General features: G+C 40.2%; 1 protein-coding gene across 1 annotated transcript in view; it reads left to right on the plus strand.

Annotated features, from left to right (window-relative positions):
- The window catches only part of tead1a (TEA domain family member 1a), a 62,353-nt gene extending 37,939 nt beyond the window's left edge, over positions 1-24,414 (plus strand). The window contains exons 3-12 of the mRNA XM_034684813.1: positions 200-264; positions 2,607-2,669; positions 5,158-5,289; positions 6,886-6,935; positions 7,631-7,692; positions 11,726-11,853; positions 14,367-14,540; positions 16,990-17,130; positions 19,344-19,496; positions 19,588-24,414. Coding sequence (XP_034540704.1) covers positions 200-264; positions 2,607-2,669; positions 5,158-5,289; positions 6,886-6,935; positions 7,631-7,692; positions 11,726-11,853; positions 14,367-14,540; positions 16,990-17,130; positions 19,344-19,496; positions 19,588-19,701 — 1,082 coding nt within the window. The 3' untranslated portion in view covers positions 19,702-24,414. The remainder of the gene's footprint in view (positions 1-199; positions 265-2,606; positions 2,670-5,157; positions 5,290-6,885; positions 6,936-7,630; positions 7,693-11,725; positions 11,854-14,366; positions 14,541-16,989; positions 17,131-19,343; positions 19,497-19,587) is intronic.
- The last annotated feature ends 3,018 nt before the right edge of the window (positions 24,415-27,432 follow it).

The raw sequence follows: 27,432 nt of genomic DNA on the forward strand, positions 1-27,432 counted from the left end.
GAAACTGCACGTCACAGGGTCACAGGGTCAACAGCGGTAAATAAGGCACTAAGTTGTTTGTCGGGGTCATCGGGTCTCTAATTGTGTTTGTCTGTGAGAAAGAGAGATAGTGAGATTATGTTTGATGTTAATGTGTGTTCTGTGTGTGTGTGTTTGAGAGAAAACAGAGTACACCTGTCATTCTATGTTCTCCCTGCAGGTCGAAATGAACTGATAGCCAGATACATCAAGCTCCGAACAGGCAAGACACGGACAAGAAAACAGGTAAGGATGGAAGCATGCACTCAACTCAATCCCTCTGTCTGCAGAATGAACCATAGCAGAAATAATGATGATGACACTGATTTACAAAATGACAAAATGAATGATTGCAATGTGAAACTGTGATCATTGATGTTTAAGTTTAAGGGTAACAGCATTTTAAAGCCATCCTACTCAGAAGTTCATGTGAACGTTTGATTTTAAAGCAGCAAGTCAGAAAAGGTACTTGACGCCAGGAGAATTCTGAGATTAAAGAAAGAAGTCTGAGATTAAAGTCAGAAATCTGAGATTAAAGAAAGAAGACTGAGATTAAAGTCAGAATTCTGAGATTAAAGAAAGAAGACTGAGATTAAAGAAAGAAGACTGAGATTAAAGAAAGAAGACTGAGATTAAAGTCAGAAATCTGAGATTAAAGAAAGAAGACTGAGATTAAAGTCAGAATTCTGAGATTAAAGAAAGAAGACTGAGATTAAAGTCAGAAATCTGAGATTAAAGAAAGAATTCTGAGATTAAAGAAAGAAGTCTGAGATTAAAGTCAGAATTCTGAGATTGAAGAAAGAAGTCTAAGATTAAAGTCAGAATTCTGAGATTAAAGAAAGAATTCTGAGATTAAAGAAAGAATTCTGAGATTAAAGAAAGAAGTCTGAGATTAAAGTCAGAAATCTGAGATTAAAGAAAGAAGACTGAGATTAAAGTCAGAATTCTGAGATTGAAGAAAGAAGTCTAAGATTAAAGTCAGAATTCTGAGATTAAAGAAAGAATTCTGAGATTAAAGAAAGAAGTCTGAGATTAAAGTCAGAATTCTGAGATTAAAGAAAGAAGTCTGAGATTAAAGTCAGAATTCTGAGATTGAAGAAAGAATTCTGAGATTAAAGAAAGAAGTCTGAGATTAAAGTCAGAATTCTGAGATTTGAATCAGAGTTCTGAGATTGAAGTCAAAATTCTGAGATTAAAGTCAGAATTCTGAGAAAAAAGTCAGAACTCTGACTTTAATCTCAGAATAATGAATAAAAAAATTTAAAAAAGATCCTCAATTAATTTTTTCAGTGGCCCTCATCCTCTCTCGTATGTTTCTGATGTTTTATTCCTGCAGAAATGATCAAATTATTTTCAAAAGGTGGCAGTAGGTACCACTTTTACCATACCTAGACCATCATTAAATGACTGTAGTAATCAGAGTTTTAAATAAAACAGCAGTTTTGAATACAGAGTGATTTCAGGTGTGACCTCTCAGGTATATCTGCTGTGTCACACTTTAATCCCTCTCACATGTTTAAACTGGAATAACGGAGGTTTACCATCTCAGTCTCTGGCCTCCAGGTATCTCTGTGGTCTGTGCATAGATGTGTTTGCTCACTGTTGTCAGGGGTGTAGAGAGAGAGAGAGAGAGAGAGAGAGAGAGAGTGTGTGTGTGTGTGTGTGTGTGTGTGTGTGTGTGTGTGTGTGTGTGTGTGTGTGTCTGTTTGTACCCTTCTAGTGTGGCAATCGTTCTTTTCATAACCATGGCAACTCACTGTTTGGTCCTTCCTCTTTTTTTCTCCCATCCAACCCCCCTCGCTATTTCTCCTCTCCTCTCCTCTCCTCTCCTCTCCTCTCCTGTCCTCTCCTCTCCTCTCCTCTCCTCTCCTCTCCTCTCCTCTCCTCTCCTCTCCTCTCCTCTCCTCTCCTCTCCTCTCCTTCCTTTCTCTCCTCCCCCTTTTTCTTTCCTTCTTCTCTCCTCTCTTCTCCCCAATTTATCTCCTCTTTTTCTTTCCCTTTTTCTTTCTTCCCTTATTTTTTCTCCTCTCCTCTGTCTCTTCTCCTCTTCCCTTTCTCTCTTCCTCTCCTTTCCTTTCCTTTCCTCTCCTTCCTTTCTCTTCTCCTCCCTTTCTCTCCTCTCCTCACTTCTCCTCTTCTCCCTTTCTCTTCACGTCTCGTTTCCTCCCTTTCTCTTCTATTTGTCCTCTCCTCCCTTTCTCTCCTCTATTTTTTAAATTTCTTTTTTCTCTCCTCTCCTCCCTTTCTCTTTTCCTCCCTTTCTCTCCCCTCCCTCCCCATCTCTCCTCTCCTCTACTCCCTTTTTCACTTCCCTTTCTCTCAATTTTTTCCTCTCTTCTCCTTCCCTCCTCCTCTCTTTTCTTTTTTTAATCTCATCTTCTCCTCTTCTCCCTTTCTCCTTTCCTCCCTTTCTCTCCTCTCTCCCTCCCCCTCTCTCCTCTCCTCTCGTTCACTCCCTTTTTCACATCCCTTTCCCTCCTTTTCCTCTGCTCATCTTTTCACTCTTCCCTTTTTCTTTCTCTTCTTCTCTTCTCTCCTCTGTTCCTTGTCTCTTCTATTTCCTCTCCTCTCCTCCCTTTCTCCTCCAGGTATCGAGTCATATTCAGGTTTTAGCGCGGAGGAAATCGAGGGAGTTCCAGTCAAAGCTAAAGGTGAGAGGTTGTGATGTCTGTATGAAGGAAACACTGAAATCTTAAATAATGAAGTGTTTGGTGACTCCTCATGGTCAGAGCTCTGTCGTGGCTTTGATTTGACATCATATTTGATGAATCACAGCTGTGTGGTGAGGATTAAACACTGAATGAACAGGCAGAAACAGCGCCACCTACAGAGTAAAAACTGTTCAAAATCAAATCAGGTAGTTACCACATTTACAAACATTTGAAGGGAGTGAAATCAAAATTACAGCAGGAATAAGCCAAACAAAAACCTAGAAATGACAGTCTGTATGTCATTGGAAACTATGATGACAAAATGAACCATTTCACTCAACTCAACTTTGATTATAAAACACCTTGCATCCAAGAACGCAGCCCAAAGTGCTTCACAGAGGAAAAAGACAGAAAGAAAACAACCGTGAAAGGTAAATAATGAAAGACTAAACAAGAAAAGAAACTAAATAAATATCAACACAGTGAAATCAATAGAATATGTTGGGGTAGAAAAACTAAATGAAACTCAATTTAAGCAGAAAGGAAACAAAGTAGGACACAGATGGAAATAAGATGATGATGAATCGATGTTTGCCGTCACAAAAGAATGATAGAGGGTTTGTTCACGTTGATTACAAACAATACTTTGTTTTGTTCTCACGTTACAGCTGAAGTGTTTGTCATTAAAGGAGGAAATAGCTGGGTAGTAAAGTGAAAGAGTAAAAATGAATGCACAGTTGTTTTTGAATCAGCAGATGTTGTGTTATGTGAGATCTTGTTAACTAACTTGACCTCCATCATTCAGGTCACAGGTTTGAAGCAGAGTGACATTAAAGGGATAGTTCAGCTGTTTTGGAGTAGAAGAGAAGCGGAGGGAAAGCTAGTCTGCCCGCTGAATAGAGGATCGGTTTTGCTCTTTTATAAACACAAACCCTAGGTTTTATCCTCCTTTAAGATAGTGAGTTTTTACAGAGTTCCAGGGTCTTTTAGACCCCAGAACTACTTTCCCCTGAACTAAAAGGTTCCTGTGCCCCCATTGTTGTCTGCGTTTAGACCGCAGGCTGAAGTCCCGGGTAGATTGTGTAAATCAGGCCAGTGACGTATGGAGAAAAAAAAAGTAAATGCACTACACCACCAGACCAGTAGAGGGCAGTAAAACAAAGAGGAATGCCATTCATTACAGATGACACCATAGAAGCAGACGGACAGGCAGGTATCATTATGAGCAACACAACAGTTAGCCTGTTAGCATGAAGAGACTCAGCTGGTCTGTTTTAGATGGTGCTATATTTCATCACAGATGGATTCACTGAATCAACACGTGAGAGGAGATAAGCGCGAGTAGCAAAGACGTTTCAACACGGCTTTAAAATCCTTTTGAACTCAAAAAGACGTGACAGAGATCGGCCGGTGTTTTGGTTTAAACAGCGACCCTGATAACTGGAGACTTTCAGCCGGATGCATCCCTCATAAACGTCTTTATACAATCAATAAATATCTGATGAGGATCTTTTGAAATCTTAATAAAAACTAAACTAGTTTGCATTCCCAGGAACTCCCTCTGTGTTTCAACAGCTGTGTAAACTCCACAAACACTGACACGTTCAGCTGAAGGTCTCCAGTTTACAGGGTCACTTTTAAAACCGTAACACCGGGAGAGACGCATTCACGGTGGGCTGAGAGAAGACTACTGTTACAAGCTGCTAAATCAAGAGAATCACAGCTTCTTCTTTTGAAAAGTACACACACATACAAAAAGATAGAACAAATCAAAACTAATGAAAGAAAGAGAAATCAAGTGAATCACAGATGTGTGTGATGTTATTGTGGACGGAGGGAGGAATAAAAACACTGCAGGTTAATCTACCAATCAGACACGTTCAGCATTGCAGGCCCTGCCCCCCGAAAGTCCCGGGACCTTTGAAAAGTACTACCCCCCTAGCAGGGTCTTTTCAGGGGGGAGATATCTACCCCTGAACTAAATTTTAAAAAACGCCTTATTTTCAGCACTTTCCCACAATTCTCAGACACCACACATTAGTGTTCCTTTGCCTGGAGCATACTGATTCACAGAATCTCAGGTCTATAATGTACCAGTCCCCGATGTATTGTGAATCAGACATTTTTTGTATTTCAGTTTGATGTCATTTTAGGCACTAAATGTGTCAGATTATCAGGTGGACACAGTAAAGCCTGTTAAGGTTGTGTATTTTAGCTCTTCAGCTAACACAGTGTATTCTGATAAGGCCAACATGTCATGGGGACACTGGGTTGTGTCAATACACAATTAAAAATGAAACAGTGAGAGCCACACTCGCTTTGAAGACGCACTTCCAGTTTGGTGTTTCTGTTTTTTCTGATGAAGCTAAATAAATAGCAATACAGTATTTAATAACTGAGTGTGAAGTCCTGATGAGGTCCGAGGTTGTGTTGTGTGTTCATGATGGTAATGATGAAATAGTTGATGTAATACTTGGTTGTTGTGCAGGACCAAAATGCCAAGGAGAAGGCTCTGCAAAGCATCTCCTCCATGTCCTCAGCTCAGATAGTCTCCGCTACAGCCATACACAACAAGCTGCTGCCTGGAATAGTACGGGCCAGCTTCCCCAGCAACGCACAGGTAACACACACACACACACACACACACACACACACACACACACACACACACACACACACACACACACACACAAAAAAAAAATATAAAGCTGCATTCACTCTTATATTACAAACACAAGGGCAACATAAGAATAACAAGTTATTGTTAACACCACTGTGGTCGAGTATATGTTCAGTTTGAAGTCCTGGCACACAAACAGCAGCAAATGCACACTCCTTCAAGTCTCACTATGTGTATTTCTTTTATTGTATCAGTCTCTGTCTATATATATATATACATATATATGTAAATATGTATATATAAACAGAGACTGTATATATATATATATAAATGCTGGATATTCAAAGTTCAAAGTTCAAAGTCGTCTTTATTGTCAAAAACTGCAGTATGCACCAGACATACAGAGGATTTGATATTATGTTTCTCTCTCAGACCCTAGCAACAACAACAACAACAACAGATAAACATAGGAAATAGCTAGAAAAAGCTAAGCTAAAATTAAAGCTAATAAAAATAATGAAATACAGTTTAAAACAGTGCAAAAACATTGCTATAGTGCAATTTAAAATCAAAGTGAGTGTGTGTGTTTCAGTCCGGAGGATGACAGACCTCAGCGTTGTTGTTTTTTGGTTTTTTTTGGGGGGGGGGGGATTGTTGTGTGCGCACCACAATTCCTGTAGTTTGTCTCATCCCCGTTGTTGATGAGACCCACCACGGTCGTGTCATCAGCAAACTTAGTAAAAAGGTTAGAGCTGTGCAGCGGTGTGCAGTCGTGGGTCAGTAAGGTGAAGAGGAGGGGGCTCAGCACGCATCCCTGGGGGTCCCCTCTGTTCACTGTGAGGGTGCTGGATCTGTTACTGCTGACTCGTACTGCCTCTGGTCTTCCGGTCTGGAAGTCCAACAGTCTTGCACTAAGCTGCACTTTCACTTTTTTTGAAATATTTGATTCTATTCTAAGGGTGTTTTTTTAAAAACTTTTTACGTATTATTCATGTGTTTTTATTTATGTGCCTTGCCGGGAGTCTGCAAAATTTTGTTATGCCTGCATAATGGCAATAAAGAAACTTGAATCTTGAATCTTGAATCAACAGCCAATTGCACAATGAAGTGCTCAGCCCCAACCGGTCCAGCTTGTGAAGGAGCTGTTGGGATTATATTATTATATATATATTATTATATTTGGCTGATATTTTATCAGTGTGGAAAGTAGTTCTCCACACAATACTCCATAATGACAATGTGGAAAATGTTTTGCAGACATTTTTGCAAATTAATTAAAAATAAAACACTCAAATATTGCATGTGCATAAGTATTCAGACCCTTTACTAAATACTCTGTTGAAGCACCTTTGGCAGTGATTACATTCTCCAGTCTTCTCAGGTATGATGCTACAAGCTTAGCACACCTGGATTTGAGGAGTTTCTCCCATTCTTCTTTGCACATCCTCTCAAGCTTGATGAGGTTGGATGGGGAGCGTCAGTGCACAGTTATTTTCAGGTCTTTCCAGAGATGTTTAATCTGGTTCAAGTCCGGGCTCTGGCTGGACCACTCAAGCCTCAGTCTGGATATTTATGTTTATTTTTATATTTTCTCAGCTCTGGCAGGGGATGATTCCTGGGGGACAGTCCAGCTCCACCACAGAAGAGTAAGTCCAGCTCACTTTACACTCCTATCTAGCTTCATTTTACAACATGTCAGTTTATAACTGTGTCAGTGCTTTTACATGATACTCATGTTGGTTAATAGATGACATTATGATTTACAATAATACCATTAGTGTATATTCCCCCCCAATCAACAGACCTTTGGTTTTTAGTTGAATCAGAATGAAGCTGGTCCTCATTTTGAGGTCATGGATTGATAAACTTCTACATGTATACCCTCAGGCTTGTGTCTGTGAACGCATCCATCACTCATATCAGGTGATGTTATGGAGGTGTAATTCACACGCTTGATGTAATTCATGTTTTTTCCCTTTAATTATCCAAGACTCAAGAGAACTATAAAGACTGTTATTCAAAGACCTCACAGTGACCCGCTGTTTGTAAAGCTCACATTAGTCCCCGTCCACATGTATGGCGTGTTAGTGTCTTCACTGCAGGAGCTGTTACATGGCCGTGTAATGATGGTGATAATGGAGGTAGATGGGGCTGGTATATCTTTAACTCAGAGACTCTTTTGACCTGTGCTTCTGCTCCTCTTCACACATGACACTGAGCAGAGTTCTCTGTGTATCATGTGAGTACAATGTGACTGGCCCTACTGTGTCTCTGTTGCTTTCAGCCCTTTCAATGCTCTCCTGTCTGTGTGTTTGTGTGTTTGTGTCTCTGTTTCCCTCAGTATCAAGCCGTTCTCTCAGCAAGCCTACCCTGTGCAGACAGCAGGGACCACCACACTCTCAGGTGAGCTCAACCACACTGCAATTATCTTCTTTTTGTAAAGCCAATAGGCCGTTCTCTCTCCTACCATTAGGCCCCCGGCTCTCTACAGGGTGGTGTATCACTGTGTTTGGGCCCCCAGGGCTCCGGTGCACCTTGAGTTCTGTCTGTGAGGAGATAAAGATGGAGTCTGACCTTTCTTACATTACTTGTGATGTATCCCTGTCTTACTTTTCTTTATCTGACATGTATCTAGTTTTCTGTGAAGTGTGAAGTGCCTTTCAGGAGTTGAATCAGCCAAACAGTTTCACAACTTAAGATTTGTTACAGTTCTCCTATGATGTTTACGGAAGCCCTAAAAGGACATGATTAAACACAATTTATTTTCTCCGTTTTCTCGAGATCTTAATTTATTTTTCTCGTTATCTCAAGATAACAAGCTTTGTTTTCTCCAGATAACGAGAAAAATATGTCGAGATCAAGGTTATTATCGTTAATGAAAACTAACGAAATAACAAAAACAAGAGGTGAAAAAACATTTTCATTAACTGAAATAAAATAAAAACATGGCTTTACAAAAAAATGATAACTAACTGTAACTGTATTGTGAGTTTACAAAACTAACTAAAATAAACTAAAATTATAGAGAAAAGGTCTTTAGTTTTCATCTTTTTCAATCTATTCATTTATTTATTTATCTATTTATTTATTTCACCTTTATTTAACCAGGTAAGTCATTAAGAATAAGTTCTTATTTACAGTGACGACCTGACAAAAGACACAGCTGTTTGAGGGGTAAAGGGTCAGGGACAACAGTAATAATAAAAACAAACACGAGGTTAAAAAAACTTCAAAGACTAGTTAAACGTGACAGGACAGAACAGAGCATATAACGAACAGCGGCAACTCATACATAAACTCAGTATTTTGAGTGGATATTCATTTTTTGTTTGTTTTCTGTCAGTTTCACTTCAGTGGCCGCAGTCACACAAGCAGGCACACTTCCCCACTTTACCTGCTAGCAAAGCGTCCACACTTTACCTGCTAGCAGAGCGTCCACACTTTACCTGCTAGCAGAGTGTCCTCACTTTACCTGCTAACAGAGCATCCTCACTTTACCTGCTAGCAGAGTGTCCTCACTTTACCTGCTAGCAGAGCGTCCACACTTTACCTGCTAGCAGAGTGTCCTCACTTTACCTGCTAACAGAGCGTCCACACTTTACCTGCTAGCAGAGTGTCCTCACTTTACCTGCTAACAGAGCATCCTCACTTTACCTGCTAGCAGAGTGTCCTCACTTAACCTGCTAGCAGAGCAACCACACTTTCCCTGCTAACAGAGCGTCCTCACTTTACCTGCTAGCAGAGTGTCCTCACTTTACCTGCTAGCAGAGTGTCCACACTTTACCTGCTAACAGAGGGTCCACACTTTACCTGCTAGCAGAGCGTCCACACTTTACATGCTAGCAGAGCGTCCACACTTTACCTGATAGCAGAGCGTCCACACTTTACCTGCTAGCAGAGCGTCCACACTTTACCTGCTAACAGAGCATCCTCACTTTACCTGCTAGCAGAGCGTCCACACTTTACCTGCTAGCAGAGCAACCACACTTTACCTGCTATCAGAACAACCACACTTTACCTGCTAGCAGAGCGTCCACACTTTACCTGCTAGCAGAGCGTCCTCACTTTACCTTCTAGCAGAGCGTCCACACTTTACCTGCTAGCAGAGCGTCCACACTTTACCTGCTAGCAGAGCGTCCTCACTTTACCTGCTAGCAGAGCGTCCACACTTTACCTGCTAGCAGAGCGTCCACACTTTACCTGCTAGCAGAGCGTCCACACTTTACATGCTAGCAGAGCGTCCACACTTTACCTGATAGCAGAGCGTCCACACCTTACATGCTAGCAGAGTGTCCTCACTTTACCTGCTAGCAGAGCGTCCACACTTTACCTGCTAGCAGAGCGTCCACACTTTACCTGCTAGCAGTGCATCCTCACTTTACCTGCTAGCAGAGCGTCCACACTTTACCTGCTAGCAGAGCGTCCACACTTTACCTGCTAGCAGAGCGTCCACACTTTACCTTCTAGCAGAGTGTCCACACATTACCTGCTATTAGAGCGCCGCCACTTTACCTTCTAGCAAAGCGTCCACACTTAACCTGCTAGAAGACATCCACACTTTACCTGCTAGCAGAGCATCCACACTTTACCTGCTAGAAGACATCCACACTTTACCTTCTAGCAGAGCATCCACACTTTACCTGCTAGCAGAACGTTCACACTTTACATGCTAGCAGAGCGTCCACACTTTACATGCTAGCAGAGCGTCCACACTTTACCTGCTTGCAGAGTGTCCACACTTTACCTGCTAGCAGAGCGTCCACACTTTACCTGCTAGCAGAGCGTCCACTCTTTACCTGCTAGCAGAGCGTCCTCACTTTACCTTCTAGCAAAGCGTCCACACTTAACCTTCTAGCAGAGCGTCCACACTTTACCTTCTAGCAAAGCGTCCACACTTAACCTTCTAGCAGAGCGTCCACACTTTACCTTCTAGCAGAGTGTCCGCACTTGACCTGCTATTAGAGCGTCCACACTTTACTTGCTAGCAGAGCGTCCACACTTTACCTTCTAGCAGAGTGTCCACACTTTACCTGCTATTAGAGCGTTGCCACTTTAAATGCTAGCAGAGCATCCACACTTTACCTGCTAGAAGACTTCCACACTTTACCTTCTAGCAGAGCATCCACACTTTACCTGCTAGCAGAGCGTCCACACTTTACCTTCTAGCCCCATTTGGGATGACTTTGAATATGACTGTGTCTCTGATAGGAGGAAGTGCCTTGCAGTGGAAGGTGGTAAAATATGCGGAACATTTCTCATGGGGAAAAATCCCACTAATCTTGAAGTCCATTTGAAAAGCTCACACAAACACAGCTAACCTAGCTTACCTTGTCAAGGCAAGGGAGACATAGAAATACTTTAAATTACAAAAAGGCTTTACAACACACACTTAAAACACACAGGTATAATTTGTGTAATTAAAAAAATAATAATTGATAGTGTATTTTTAACCCTTTTACACTTTGTTGTTCCTTTAATGTTGAAATGTCCGTGTGGATGGGCCCCACAATACAGTAATGTTGAAATGTCAGTGTGGATGGGCCCCACAATACAGTAATGTTGAAATGTCAGTGTGGATGGGCCCCACAATACAGTAACGTTGAAATGTCAGTGTGGATGGGCCCCACAATACAGTAATGTTGAAATGTCAGTGTGGATGGGCCCCACAATACAGTAATGTTGAAATGTCAGTGTGGATGGGCCCCACAATACAGTATTTCATCATTTCACATTACTTTGATCACACACATGCATTTAACTCACTCTGAGTGTGATAGCCTTACTAAGTTCCCCTGCTGCAGCACTTTGAAGATTCATTTCTACATGGTTCAGTGTTTGTTTTGACTCAGGGTAATAAATCAAGCACTCATGCAACACAACTGTTGTTACCTGCCATTAAACCAGGACCATGGGAGAGGCACGCCCCCTCTGATCCATTGTTTCTGTGCAGGAAGTGGGCTGCAGTATTGAAATAACACAAAGAGTATACCCTTGTTAATGTGTGAAGAGACCTGTAGCTGTGATTTTAATAATAAATGTACTGTACTTGAAAGACTAGAAAACAAATGAACTTTGACTGTAAAAATGATAAAACTCCTAAACAATAAGGGACAACTATGAGTTTACAATGTGCTGAAATAAAAAAAGGAACATATAAATATACTTATCAGAATTAAAGATAGTAACTTATCACTTTATTATCATAATGCTTATTGAACTATTCATATAGCCCCCTTAGTTTTCACTTTTTTACACCTACTTTATTTAACGTCACTGCTCTTCAGTCTCTGCAGCCTCACTTCAGTCAGCCTTTGACCATCAGACTCCCATCCTTGCTAATCCTGCTTATCTGATAGCATGATACATGGTGGCGTTTATTGAGTGGGGTTAAACAAACTGTCTATGTGTGTATGTGTGTGTGTGTGTGTGTGTCTAGGCTACGAGCCTCCCGCAGCAGCCCAAACGCACAGAGAGCCAGCATGGCAGGGTCGTTCTATCGGCACCACCAAACTTCGACTAGTGGAGTTTTCATCTTTCCTGGAGACGCAGAGGGACCAGGAGTCAGTGAGTACATCTTACACACACACACATACACAGTAGTTCCTTGAGTGTCCACTTGAGGCTCCAAAATCCCCCAAAGCCAACACAACTCAACTGGTTTCTATTTATAGATCACCTTTCATACATTCAAGCATGCAGCACAAAGAGCTGCAGAGAGACAGAAAACAACAGCAAGAGGAAAACGTGGAGAGGAAAGTGATGTGAAATATTTAAAAAATAAAATCATGACGAACAAATCAGTAAAGTAAAATCAGAAAAATACCAGAAAATAAATGTAATCATTACAATAAAATCAATAGAATCAAATCAGATAAATACCAGAAAAATAAATAAATCATTGCAATGAAATCAACAGAATAAAATCAGATAAACACCACCAAATTAAAATAAATCATTACAATAAAATCAACAGAAAAAATTAAAAATTTAATATTATATGATAGGATAGATTAAATAAAAGAAAATAAAATTTTGCCAAAACAATGGTCATAATGGTAATAATGCAGTCCAGGACTAAAAGGAAATGACTCCAAGTTAAAATCCAGATTAAAAAGGTAAGTCTTTTGTTTACTTTTAGAAACACTCAGAGGGTTTGCTGTTTTAATGTCCAGGGTAAGAGAGTTCCACAGTTTTGGTGAATAAACACAGAAAGCTCTCTGGCCGCCGCTTGTGAAGGACACATGAGGAACATTTAAAAGGGACGCAGCCAGATATAAGCCCAACCCTATGGCAAAAGTTAACATGTTTTCAACCTGATACAAAAAAACGATGAAAAAAGAGCTCACTCCTCTATCAGCGCACTCTGTGCAGGTGTGAATGTCATTGAGGATGTTAAGGTTTTGGGTTTGCATCATTAGGGGCATGGCTGACATGTCTGACCGGCTGTTAGTGAGGAGGCTAAAGGCCCGCTTCGACTCACCTCTTTGCTTTTTCCTAAGTAGACCCAAGTTAGGTCAAGTCAGCATTTCTAGTATGGCGACCTCCATCGTTAGGCTTCAATACTCTGAGACTACTTTGTGTGTCATACAGTGTATGAGACAAACACACAGGTGCAGAGCTGCAGCCTGCAGAGTCTCTACCTATCGTCCCATAAACAGAGATGACAGATAACCTCACAGCACAGAACAGCCGTAAAGCCCTCTCTGTGTATCCTAGTAAGAATAACCTTTGTAAAGCTCTATCTCTCCGTCTGCTTAATCTATCTGTCATCCTGCCACTGTGTTGACTCGTGATCATTTTTCTACCTTAGGCCCACATACAGCTGCCGTCCATCTTGTTGCTTTCTGTTCGGACAGTTACAACATTGAGACAGACTCTGAAGCCAGAGGGTGTCACCTTACTCTCCTGATTCAAGCATTACTGTAATGATGAAAACACATAAGGGACAGGTACAGCTGGTCCATTAATAATATACATTCCTAAGTTCACAAGAGTAGGGAGGTCTGAAAGTGGGATTTGAGCGTTCTTATCAATCAATCTTTATTTGTATAGCGCCAAATCACAACAAACGTTATCTCAAGACTCTTTTACAAACAGAGCAGGTCTAGACCACTCTATGTCAAATTATGAACAGAGACCCAACACCAAGACAGGATAAGACTCAGTCTGACCCCACCTTAATCCACCATGAGCATTGCACCTCACAGTATTTAGCTAGTTACAGAGGAGAGGACAAACTTCCTTTAACAGGCAGAAACCTCGAGCAGAACCAGACTCATGTTAGACACCCATCTGCCTCGACCGAGTTGGGTCTGGAAAGAGGGATAGAGGAGAATAAGAGAGAGAGGGAGCGGTGATAGTGATGAGACGAGTAGTAGTAGCTGTTGCCGCTGGAGTCCAGCACGTCCGTATCAGCTGGAGTCTGGAACGTCCACAGCAGGAGGACGTCTACGGCAGCTCAGAGGAACCTACGAGACAAGGGAGCTCAGGGACTCCAGAAAGGTCTATGGTTAGTAACTTTAATGGGACAGGGAGAGTTAAAGTAAGTGATGAGGGGGTTGGGGGGAAGGGGGTGAGATAGGATCCCACACACACCAACATTCAGGGTGGGATATTTGCATCCCTGTTAGTTACCTCTCTCTGCAATGTGTGGGGGGCAAAGTTGTTCCACTTTGGTCTGAAACTTTCTTTTCAGCACAGTTTCCTTGATACAGCCTATTCGTAGCTTTTGCAAAAAGCCAATTCCATGATGTATTTTCTGATATCATGCTATAATCACAATAAAGCACAATCATTATTTCAAAAAGTCCAGGGGGTGTAAACAAATTATGATGAAGATATTTATGTGTGATGTAACTAAAGAAGTTATGTCTAAAACAAAAAGTGTTGAACATCAGAAAACGATGCAGAAAAGGCGTGAAACCCTAGACTCTGTAGTTCATACACTTGATGAAGCAGCTATTGGATGACAAATACCACAGGACGCACATGCTACATCTCTGTTTGTACATTTAAAATGTTTCGTGCTGCGCCCTGCTCAACGCTCTGTATGTTGTCCTCCTTTCCTCCTCTTGCAGTACAACAAGCACTTGTTTGTGCACATCAACCAGAGTAGCCCAGCCTACAGCGACCCCATGCTGGAGTGTGTGGACATCAGGCAGATCTACGACAAGTTCCCAGAGAAGAAGGGGGGCCTCAAAGAGCTTTTTGCCAAGGGACCACAAAACGCTTTCTACCTGATCAAGTTCTGGGTGAGGATACAGTTAACTACTTCTCGTTCATACTCGACTCTGTAAGTTTGTTTTCATTTAGGCATGAGATCAGACCAACTCAAACCTCCCCAGAGATCCTGGCTTTCTTACTTACTTCTTACAGTTCTTTTGTCAAAATCAAGGTCAAGCACATACCCAAATATTTCCCTCCATATTTATCCACCGAGTGTCACGTCTTTGTCTGCTCATGTGTTTATGTATGCATGAGTGTATGTGTGTGTGTGTGTGTGTGTGTGTGTGTGTGTGTGTGTGTGTGTGTGTGTGTGTGTGCATGTGTGTGTGTGTTCTGTCCTTCCACCTGGGACACAGAGGTGGTGGTTTGATGAAAGCCCTGTTACTTTGTTTGAACACCTGCTCACCTCCTGACGTACAGGTTGCTCTGTCTTCACCTATGTGTGTGTGTGTGTGTGTAGGTGTGTGTGTGTGTGTGGCATTGAAATGGGGGTTGCAGTATGCCAAAGAACCTAAAATATCCTGGCAACAAGAATGATGACTCATGAAGTAACTCCAAAGGATAAATGCTCTCTAAGTTTGTGTCGTTTTAAAGCCCAGACTCAAACTGACGGCATATACTTAAAAGAGTAGACACATTTTAGACCGGTCTTGGAGAGTAATCCTGGATTCATTGGTGGGGTTTTTTTTGCCTTTCTGTAGCTACTGTTATTGCCTGACATACTCAGACACACAAGGCAAAAGTTTTTTGGGAAATGCTCTTTTATAAAAACAAACCCTAGGCTTTTTCCTCTGCAAGGTAGCGCGTTAAGTTGCATTTGGACCAAGAGTTCCAGGGTCTTTTAGCCCCCAGAACTACTTTCCCCTGAACTAAAAGGTTCCTGTGCCCCCATTGTTGTCTGCGTTTCAATCGTGGGCTACAGTCCCGGGTAGATTGTGCAAATCAGGCCAGTGACGTATGGAGAAAAAAAAAGTAAATGCACTACACCACCAGACCAGTAGAGGGCAGTAAAACAAAGAGGAATGCCATTCATCACAGATGACACCACAGAAGCAGACGGACAGGCAGGTATCATTATGAGCAACACAACAGTTAGCCTGTTAGCATGAAGAGACTCAGCTGGTCTGTTTTTAGATGGTGCTATATTTCATCACAGATGGATTCACTGAATCAACACGTGAGAGGAGATAAGCGCGAGTAGCAAAGACGTTTCAACACGACTTTAAAATCCTTTTGAACTCAAAAAGCCGTGGCAGAGATCGGCCGGTGTTTTGGTTTAAACAGCGACCCTGTTAACTGGAGACTCTCAGCCGGATGCATCCCTCATAAACGTCTTTAGACGATCATTAAATATCTGATGAGGATATTTTGAAATCTTAATAAAAACTAAACTAGTTTGCATTCCCAGGAACTCCCTCTTTAGACCCTGGTTCCTCCGGTCGAAATGCACGTAGTTCTGGGGTAAAGTTCCTGTGGTCGAAAAACGCCTTTACTTAGCAGGACAGGCTCGCCATTTAAGAATGCATAACAGCAGACAACACATCAGGAATCAAACTCTTTCTCTCTTTTGTCTTTTGTTTCATAAGCTCTTAAATGAAGATATCACACACAGCTGACGCAAATATTGAAACCCTGCAGCACGGGGAGGAATCTAAAGCATGGGCTGAGTCACTGATGCTGAGCTGTGATTGGACAAGCACTGTTTAGGGGCGGGTTTAACAAACAGATGATAATTAAAGCGCTGAACTGATTGTGCCTGTAAGGTGTCAGGGGTAGAATACTGCAGGATCGAGGCCTGCAGGCTTTGATACGGAGGAAACAATAATGGGAAGTGTAATGTTAGCTGCTTGTACCATTAAAACAAACAGTGTGTGTGTGTGTGTGTGTGTGTGTGTGTGTGTGTGTGTGTGTGTGTGTGTGTGTGTGTGTGTGTGTGTGTGTGTGTGTGTGTGTGTGTGTGTCATTGTTAAAACCTTCCTGTGGATTTAATAAAGAAGCTCTGTGATTCATCATGTTTCTAGTAATCCACTATTGTAACGTATACAGATTGCAGTTTGTATGTGAATGATCCTTCGGGTCACACATGAGTGGAAAAGAGTCATGCTGGTGTGTGTGCAATTGGACGACTTAGCATTTAATGTGTGTGTATCTGAGCATGCAATCTCAGCACTAAGACACGTCGCTCCTTAGGGAACTCATTACAAATAGTACAAACCCTCTTCTGTCATCCAGGTGCACCGTTTCCTCACTGCTCTGATTAAACAACTGCAGCAGCTCACACACTTTGAGAGGAGTGTTTGCCCTGTAGCATCATTCTGATTGTTTAAGACTGTAAAACAGAATAGAATAGAATAGAATAGAATAGAATAGAATAGAATAGAATGTACTTTATTAATCCCTAAGGGAAATTCACGTTGAAGTTACGGAAATAAAACCATGGAGATTTAATTATTTTTATGTGTTTGTTTGTTTCAGGCCGACCTGAATCATAACATGCAGGATGACCCTGCAGCCTTCTACGGTGTCTCCAGCCAATATGAGAGCTCAGAGAACATGACCATCACCTGCTCTACGAAGGTCTGCTCCTTTGGAAAGCAGGTGGTGGAAAAGGTCGAGGTGAGGATGGGTTCTTGTTCTTGTGTTGCACACCGGTTTCTGTTCAAGGATCTTTTAATGGAAATTAATGTCTGAAGTACTTAGTCACTGACATCATACAAATGTATATGTCAGTGATAGTTACCTGTTAGAAAACCACAGCAGGCACCTGTTTCCTTAGACCCTCTTAAGTAAGTTCATGACACTGTAACAGCTCCATAAAAACTACTTGTAGGATCTTTGCTGCAAATTTACAAACATATCAAGTTGATTGATAATAATAATCTTAATAATCATAATAATCATTATAATCATAATAATAATATCAGAATAATCATCATAAAAATCGTAATAATAATTATAATACTAATAAAAATGACCATAATAAATCACAATAATAATAATAATAATAATAATAACAATCATAGTAATAATAAAATAAAAATAATCATTAGAATAATATTAATCATAATCATCATATTATTAATAATAAAAAAATAAATGATATTTTTTTATTTGTAGAGCACTTTTCAAAAACCAAGTTACAAAGTGCTTCACACGGGCAGCAAAATAAAACGAGCAGTTTTTAAAATCACACAAGCCAAGATAAAGAAATAAAACATATTTTAAAGGTGACATATCACACTTTTTTCATCAATATATATTGGTCTAAGAGGTCCCCAAAACATGTCTTTAAAGTTTATGCTCAAAAAAACACTTTGAAATCAGATTTTGGCATGCCTGAAAAGTCCTCTTCTTCATTCCTCATCAGAACACTCTGTTTTCCCTCTGACCACGCCCCCTCAGGAAGTGGATGTGCCTCGGCTGTCCAGCACGTTGATCTAATGTTTACATGTTGGCTGAATATACACGGCTGCTCAGAGATCACGTTACTTCAACCCTCTGAATCTGATCCTGATGGAGAGGCGCCTGTAGCAGGACCTTTCTGAACGATTGGTCACAGATTTAGTGTTTCTTGTTGTTTTATTTATCAGTATGTAGACGTGTGTCTTGGTACACAGCTACGAACATGTAGCTATGTGGCTATGCTAACTAGCGCTAGCACTTATCCATGATAAATAAAAATCATCCACTAGATCTTCAAATCTGCAGACGTGGGGAGTAAAACCGACCTCTGCCAGAAAGGCAGCAGGACCTTTCTGAAGGATTGGTCACAGATTTAGTGTTTCTTGTTGTTTTATTTATCAGTATGTCGACGTGTGTCTTGGTACACAGCAACAGCAACAGCAACAGCTACAGCTACAGCTACAGCTACGAACATATAGCTATGTAGCTATGCTAACTAGCGCTAGCACTTATCCATGGTAAATAAAAATCATCCACTAGATCTTCAAATCTGCAGACGTGGGGAGTAAAACCGACCTTTGTGTTTATTAAGACAGCCTACAACTAGCATGCCTCCCTCCTAAGCTCCTTGTTAGCTCACATTAGTGCAGGTAATGAAAAACGGAGGGGGGATTCAGTATTATTTTATACAGTCTATGGGCTGAACAAGCTCTGAGCTCTGACTTCAGTGACAGACCGGATATTGTTGTGACGTAACAAAAACACTGAAGTCTGAAACGGCTGGTTTCACACACATTTACAGAAAGGTGGAGAAATCAGAACAGGGGCAGAATGGATTTTTTTCATTCTCGGGGGGTTTGTAGACATGCCAGGGAAACATATTTCAAGTAGAGAACCATTAAAAAGTCAATTTTGCATGATATGTCACCTTTAAAAGACATGAAATTCCCCTTAAAAAGCTTTAAAGGAACACAATTATTTTGAAATATATTTACTAAAATTAAAGTAAAATAAATTCAGATAAAATCAGTAAAGGCTCTGTGATAAAACTATGTTTTCAGAAGGAGAGATTTAAAAGAGCTCACTGACTCAGCAGACCTGATCTCCTCTGATGGTTCCAGAGAGTCGGACCCCTCACTGTGAAGCCCTGTCCCCTTTGGTTTTCATTTTTGTATTAGGAATGCACAATAAACCTCTGCCCCAGGATCTCAGTGCACGCGTTGGCTTGTAGAGTATTAACAGGTCTGCTATATACCTTGGAGTAAGTTCATGTAGTGCTTAAAAGTAATCAGTAAAATCTTAAAATCAATTCTAAAACTAACAGGGAGCCAAAGAAGATAAAACCTGAGAGATATGGAATCTGTTTCAGTGAGCAGTTGTTATATTTAATGTGACGTGTTATTAACAGATGTTTCTGCCTCCATCAGACGGAGTACGCACGGTTTGAAAACGGGCGCTTCATCTACAGAATCAGCCGTTCTCCGATGTGTGAATACATGATCAACTTCATCCACAAGCTCAAACACCTCCCCGAGAAGTACATGATGAACAGCGTGCTGGAGAACTTCACTATTTTGTTGGTGAGGACACGACACAGTGTGTGCTCTTGTGAAATGACTGTTTTTAAATCCATGTTTAACCCTTTATACCTCTGTCTGTGTGCGTCTACAGGTTGTGAGCAACAGAGATACTCAGGAGACCTTGCTCTGTATGGCGTGTGTGTTCGAGGTGTCCAACAGCGAGCATGGAGCACAGCACCACATCTATCGACTTGTCAAAGAATAACACACTCACTCACACACACACACACTCACACACTCGTATGGCCTGATTTATGTTAACGTTTGGGGTCAAATGTTCATTAATAGTGTCTTTCAGCCAAACACCTGAAGCTAGTGATGATCACAGATGATACAGTAGGCAGCAGCTCAGTACAAGCCTTTCACCTCATCAATATTAACTGCTACTGGAATATCAGAATAAAGAATAGAGGATAAAGAAGCACAGAGGCAGCGCGGCCTTACATCAGAACCAAGAGGGATGTTTCCCAGCATCCGAGGTATCAGAGGGAGACTCCACGACTCCCTCTGCTCCTGGTAAATTCATATCCTGCTCCTCTGAGGGGGATATTAAACCAGTATTTATGTCACCTGCTGAGGGACGCTCAATCCAGGAGAAGAAACAGCCCCACATTTTATTTGTTATTGGCCAAGATACTAACGGACGTGTAAGGTCAGACCCTGTGTATCTTCAATAACCAGATAAGGAAAGACTGCATTATAACAGAGAACAATAAAGGGGTGCTTTTGTACAGATAGTATCTGCAAAATTTGTGTGAGCTGCATTCTTGCACAAAAAGAGATTTGATCCAAAGAACAGAATTAAAATTTTTACCTTTTTGTACATTTTCTTGAAATGAGAACAGCTTCTAGACTTGGCGAAACTGTGTGTGGATAGTAGCATTTAGTCTATATTTTAATTCCAGAAACACTATCTTAAAATTATCTTATTAAATAGTATCGTGAAATTCAACAATTCAGGTACCTTTTTGTGCTAAAAATGAATCTTTATCAAGATTTTATGAATAAATCAGTGAAATCTAACGTCCTTTAAACCTGGCTCAATGTGTGACACTAACCCTGAAGACTAATATATCCTGCTTCATTACAAAGTGACCCTGATTAAGGAAGTGTAACGGCCAAATTCCACCAGATCCGTATCCGGTCCGTCTCTGATCCGTCACATCACCAGATCTGATAGGTTTCTATTCTAGTCAATGTGTTAACTTCCACTGGATCCGCTCCGTTGCATTCCGGCTGCGTCTCTGATCCGGCAGGTCGGAGTCCTCCAGATCAGATACGCAAGACTTCTATTTTTGCTGGATGCCGGAGTACGACGCATCAATCTCAACAGAGCAGATGGAGCGGGACAGGAAGTCAGGTTTCACCAAAACAAAATGAAAACATCCTGTTAATTTTCAGAATAAAACACTCTGTGTTATCACCAGATCGTATTTCACTTAACTACAACAACAAACCAAAGTCATGATGAGTGGAGCCAGGCCTGGAGTCAACAGGTCAGAGGTTTTCAGAGGACCAGAAAGACAACATGGATGAGGAGAGGAGGAGGAGAATCCTTGATTCAGTGATTACTTGGTCACATGACTCCAGCTGTCCGGCGGTCCTGCTCCGTGCTGCATTCTGAAAACACAACCGGTGGGTGTTGACAGGCAAGAGAGCACGGAGACGGACCGCAGCGGATCAGAGACGGACCGGACACGGATCTAGTGGAAGTCCAGTGTAATGCCTTTAATAGGAGTCAGCAGCAGAGGAGAGGATCAATCAGCAGTAGCTTAGTGCAGCTGGGATTCAGATGTTAATCAGGTCAACTGCTCGGCTTCATTCAAATAACAGATTTACATCAATAATATCAAAACACATCCATGATAAGAGTCCTAAGAGGAGACACTAACAACCAACACTGAGGAAGTCACAGAGGTCCAGTACATGTTACTCCTAAACAAACACAGATCATAATAAGTATTCATATTTGGAAATGAGGTTTATGATTTTTAAAACAGGAAAGGTAAAGTGTGGTCACTCCGATGAGAAGCACTGATCACAAATGTACACAAACTGGGCAGTACCCCTTTAAATGAAGACACGGGCTGTTTTCAATCTGCCTACTACCCTAGCAGTACGTACTGATGTGGTCTAAATTCAGTATGTAGTAAGTGAACAAGAGCAAAATCTGCAGTATGCCAAAACTCCCTGGATGTTGTACTGATTCAGGAACATGTCTCAGTCTGCAGCGCACCAGTCTCCCTCACGTACTGTTTCCCACAATGCACAGAGCTAACTTCTTCTTTTGTCAGTATATGACAGTGGGGGGCACTCTGCTGTGAAAATGATTAAACTCCATATAAACCACTTCTTCACTTTTTAAATCACAAGTGATGCTAAAGAAGCAGTTTATCTATCAGCTTGGTCGTTGTTTACTTCTGCTTTCTGAAACCAGAAATCCAGTGACGTCTGACCCAGCATCCTGCAGACCAGATCCAACAGAACAGTCAGTCTACAGACTACCTTCAAATGTAGTAGGTAGTATGTAGCAGTCCATTTCAAAAACAGCCCACTATCCTCACACGCTCTGACTTTAACATATCCATGCTGCCATCCACCGTCGAGCTGATTCAGAGCTTGATTTAAACTTTGAAAGACTTTCACCTTGTTAAAGTACCCGTTCCTTTGGATCAGTCCTAGACTGGCTTCTTTGAGTTACATTAAAAATGTCTGAATCAAAGTAATTTATGATTAAGAAACCAAAAATGGCCTAATTATACTGTAGCAGGTGATGTGATGGTGACTTGCCTGTCTCATGTTCATAAGCATGAAGTGCCTTTGGATGGGAATAGCTGTGGAAACTTCTAATCTGTCACTCTAATCTGTCTCACTTCAGACCTGCAGACTTGGTTTAAATGTAAAGAACATTAAATGAGCTCCTCCAGTTTTCTCCTTAAAGCTGATTATCACACTCCTCGGGGATGATCTTATGGCATTTGTGTACGCACACACACAAGAGAAAATCAGCACTAATTTGTGTCCTCACATCCTCAATTTGTAATTATTTAAAATACACTACCAGTCTAAAGTTTGGACACACCTTCTCATTCAATGGTTTTTATTTATTGTAATTATTTTCAACATTGTAGATTAATACTGAAGACATCAAAACTATGAAATAATCTGGTTTTACCATAATCTGGATTACAACAGTAGTCAAATAGGGCTATCCATTGTGTACTAACCCTACCTCTGAACAACACAACTGATGGTCTCAAACACATTAAGAAGGCAAGTCATTCTACAAATGAACTCTTGACAAGGCTCATGTTCATTAGAAACCATTCCAGGAGACCACTTCATGAAGCAGACTGAGAGAATACCAAGAGTGTGCAAAGCTGTCATGAAGGAAAAAGGGGGCTACTTTACAGAATCTAAAATATAAAACAGATTCTGCTTTGTTTAACACTTTTTGGTTCATTACATAATTCCATATATGTTCTTTCATAGTTTTGATGCCTTTGGTATTAATCTACAGTTTTTAAAATAAATACAAACCCTTGAATGAGAAGGTGTTTCAACACTTTTTGACTGGTAATGTAAATCTGGTTGCAATTAGTCTATAATATAGTTAGATTTTTTGTGTTAACTTAATAAAAATGTGTTCGGCACAGAGGACAAAGTCTTCTTTTTCCTCTTGGTGAAGGTGAGATGAGGAGACTGATGCTCCTCGGGTGTCTATGTGCCTGCTGTGAGGCTGGAGACGGCTTAACTGAGAGAAGCTAATAAAGTCAGATATTACCCCAACAACACATCTTAAACTCACCAACCAACAAGCTGAGGTGTCTTCAGTTACAGGAGGTGGTCTGTTAAATATGAAGTCTTTGAAGCACCATTATTTAAAAAGAAGCCTTTTCAAACACTGCCTCAGACTTCTCCTGATTTCTGTCAGACACTAGAGTGGTTTCTTGCCACCAGCCTCTCAATGCAAACATGTACATGATAACTTATCTCACACCCTTAGAGGGGCTGATTTTATAAGAATGACCTTCTTGTCAGGACATTATTAACTACCTGCTTACCAAAGACATGACTCACTGGATCCAGTGAGGAGTGGTTTAATCACAAGCAAGACAAATTTGCAAGCTTCTCCAAAAACAAAGATTTTCACTAAAGGAAAGGTATGAACGTAGAGAGAGCTGAAGCTGTGTAGCTACACTGAGAGTAAACAGAGAGATATGTTGATGGATATGTTTCACCCCCTCTTTAAAGTCATGTGAATTTGACCTGCTCAGATACAGAGAGCTCTTACCGTCATGGTTGTGGATAACGCCCCGTGTTAAACGTCCAAAATGCTTTTAAACTCACTGTATGGTTTTTATGTGTACTGTCTATTCATTATAACCAATCAGTGAACGTGCTCACGCCTATAAAGCAGTGTTTGCTGTTTCATAAAGGAAAGGTTCAAATGTTTCAAAGTGAGCCGTTAGGTTTCTGACTCGTCGTCTGTGTTATTAATGTCGTCTCGTATGTGGAAGTTGGATATTAATCTTCTTTTCTGAACTGTGTGTGGCACAGATACTATGTCTGTAATCAATTCCAAAATGGCCTTGTCTCTTTCTGCACCGGTGCATATGCAGCACACCTTTGAGTGCACTGAGGGTTTTGTATAAGGTGCTTTGTACAAAGTTGACCATAACATTTATTACAGATGTTGTGTATATCTTTAATATTCTAATGTTGATCCTATTTTCAGAAGAGCAGACTACATTTAAGAAAAGCTAGTGATATGTGTCTATTGGTACTGCACAGGGTCTGATCTTTATTTGGTAACTTTCCCCCTCATTGCTAAAATTATGTTAGATATTTTCTAGCTTTGTAGAGACTTTGTATGCATATGCTATTCAGTCTAAATAAATGGTCAGTTCCAAACTGCGCTCATGGTCCTGTTTTTACTCATTACTTCACATTTATAATCATTTCATCAACAGGAGGCTGGACTCTGACTCGTCTATACGCTGGTCAGGAAAGGGTTTGGGGATATTTTGAGCAGATGATAATTTGCAAGCAAGGACCACACCATCAACAGGATGTAATTTGACAATGATTTATTGACCCTGTAAAGCCTGAACCATCAAATAATTGCCAGAAAATTCTAATTCTTTGAAAATGGAGTGTTTATTGGACCTTCTGATGAATAATTTAATAAAGAAATGAAATAGCAATTTTCATACATGAGTTTTATTTTGTATCATATTTAATACATCAGGTATTTTGGTGCAAATGTATTACTCAAAGTTTCTTGTTTTTAAAACAAACTAAAACATAAAAAAAACAACATTTTTAGCCTTTCCTTCAAATGTTTCCCAAAGTAATTTCAAACATAGAAATTATTTTTTTCCATTTTTTAACATGATACATAATTAATGTATCTGCTATACAAGAAAAACAAACCTAATGTCTTGTATATTTCTTCTCTGAATTGTTCAGTTTTTAGTGGAAATCAATGAACAAAAGATAATTATTTATTAGGGAGCCATGGCAACATTCAACCAGTCATCAATCATCATGATACAGCAGGTTACATATATAAAAATACAATATACGTTATAAATATCTCAATGTCTACTCTAAATATACCTCATTATGTCATTTAAACATGTTCTTAAATAATAAAAAGACTGTATGTTGCTTTATTGAATGAATAATGTATGAAATGTAATAAAATGATGATTGACAGATCTCCAAATAAATGTCCTTATATACCTGCTGTATCTATTTTGATACACACATTTTCAACACGGTTTGACTATAAATGAAGTAATGAAATATTAATCAGTTTTACATCAATCCAGTAACTATTCCTCTTGAAGTTTCAGGAACAATTTGAAAGTTTTTTTCATCCAAACTATTTCAAACTTGGTAAAAATATCCCTGAAAAACCTGGAGTGGGTCTCTGATCCACAGCTGACATGTTGGATGTCTCAAGTGACGTCCTTCTGGTGCATGAATTACTCACACCTGGTGGATTATCTGTGCACTGCATGTCTCTGATTGTAGACATCAGGCTTTTACTTGAAAATAATTCAAATGAATAAAAACCATTGAATGAGAAGATGTGTCCAAGCTTTTTAAATTTTCTAAAAAATAGGAAACTTTGAGTAAAATATTTGCACCAAAATATCTGATTTATTAAATACGATACAAATTAAACTCAGATGAAAATTGCTATTTAATTTCTTCCGTTTTTTATTTGTCAGAAGATCCAATAAACAATCCATTTTCAAAGAATGAGAATTTTCTGGCAATTATTTGATGGTTCAGGCTTTACAGGGTTAGTGAAGATGGTTTGATAGTTGTGTCCCTTCTCTCAAGCATACTTTGTTTGTACTATCACCGCTCCCTCTCTCTCTTATTCTCCTCTATCCCTCTTTCCAGACCCAACTTGGTCGAGGCAGATGGCTGTCTAACATGAGTCTGGTTCTGCTCGAGGTTTCTGCCTGTTAAAGGAAGTTTGTCCTCTCTGCTGTAACTAGCTAAATACTGTGAGGTGCAATGCTCATGGTGGATTAAGGTGGGGTCAGACTGAGTCTTATCCTGTCTTGGTGTTGGGTCTCTGTTCATAATTTTACATAGAGTGGTCTAGACCTGCTCTGTTTGTAAAAGAGTCTTGAGATAATGTTTGTTGTGATTTGGCGCTATACAAATAAAAATGGATTGATTGATTGATTGATTGATTGATTGATTGATTGATTGATTGATTGATTGATTGATTGATTGATTGATTGATTGATTGATTAAAGGAAACACATATGCAAAATCCACTTAACCATGTTTCCTTACAAAACAAAAATTAAAACCTGCTTTTGCTTTTTCACTTTACTTTTAATGTATCTCATTGTACATAAATACTGTGCAGCAGCCCAATGGGTCTCATCTTGTGTGGTTTTCTTTGTGAACACCAGGGGGAGCTATAGTCAAAGAATTCAACAGCATTACTGAACCTCTGTGTCTCTTCGTGACATAATAAAGTAATCACTTCAATTCTACTCTGTCGTTCATTCTACAGTTAAGAATTAAAATGACTCAGAATATGAAGGGATGCACAGTTTGGACTCACTAATGCTGTGTTTACAGGGATTTCAATGACACAGGGCTACGGAAGAAAAAAAAATGAAGGTCCAAAATATATTTTTTATTATTATTCTGAGAAAAAATGTCAGAATTCTGAATTTTTTCTCAGAGTTCTGACTTTAATCTCAGAATTCTGACTTTAACCCACTGAAAACAAAAAAAATTAAGGTCCAATATATTATTTTTATTATTATTCTGAGACAAAAGTCAGAATTCTGAGATTAAAGACAGAATTCTGAGTTTTTCCTCAGAACAACAATAATAATAAAAATATATATTTGACCTTCATTTTTTTTTTTTTTTCAGTGGCCCTAATCCTCTTCCATATAGGGATTTCTTTGACAGGGATTTTTTGGGGGGTCTTCTTGCCACAACCATCATGGGAACACTGCAAGTACCAAATCCTTGAAACCAAAAGTAAATCAACAGGTCAGGCGGCGTGATGACCTCACAGGAAATGAGATCACAGACTTAAAAAAAAACCCACATTCTGTTATCTCACATCCCTAACATAGCTCTGACAATCCGCTTTGTCCAAATCTAGTGTGTGTGTGAGTGTGTGTGTGTGTGTGTGTGTGTGTGTGTGTGTGTGTGTGTGTGTGTGTGTGTGTGTGTGTGTGTGTGTGTGTGTGTGTGTGTGTGTGTGATGGCTCTGTGTCTGGACATGCACACGCACAGTGTTCAAATTCCCAGATGGTTTCAAGGAGTTATTTTTCCAACAAACCGAGCTTAATGCATCCCACTGAGCGACACACAGACTAATGGTGGCTGGTGAGGATGAACACTTGCCATTAATGTAATACTCTCACACACACAGACA

The sequence above is a fragment of the Notolabrus celidotus genome, chromosome 6, assembly GCF_009762535.1.
Source record: "Notolabrus celidotus isolate fNotCel1 chromosome 6, fNotCel1.pri, whole genome shotgun sequence".
NCBI lineage: Eukaryota > Metazoa > Chordata > Actinopteri > Labriformes > Labridae > Notolabrus > Notolabrus celidotus.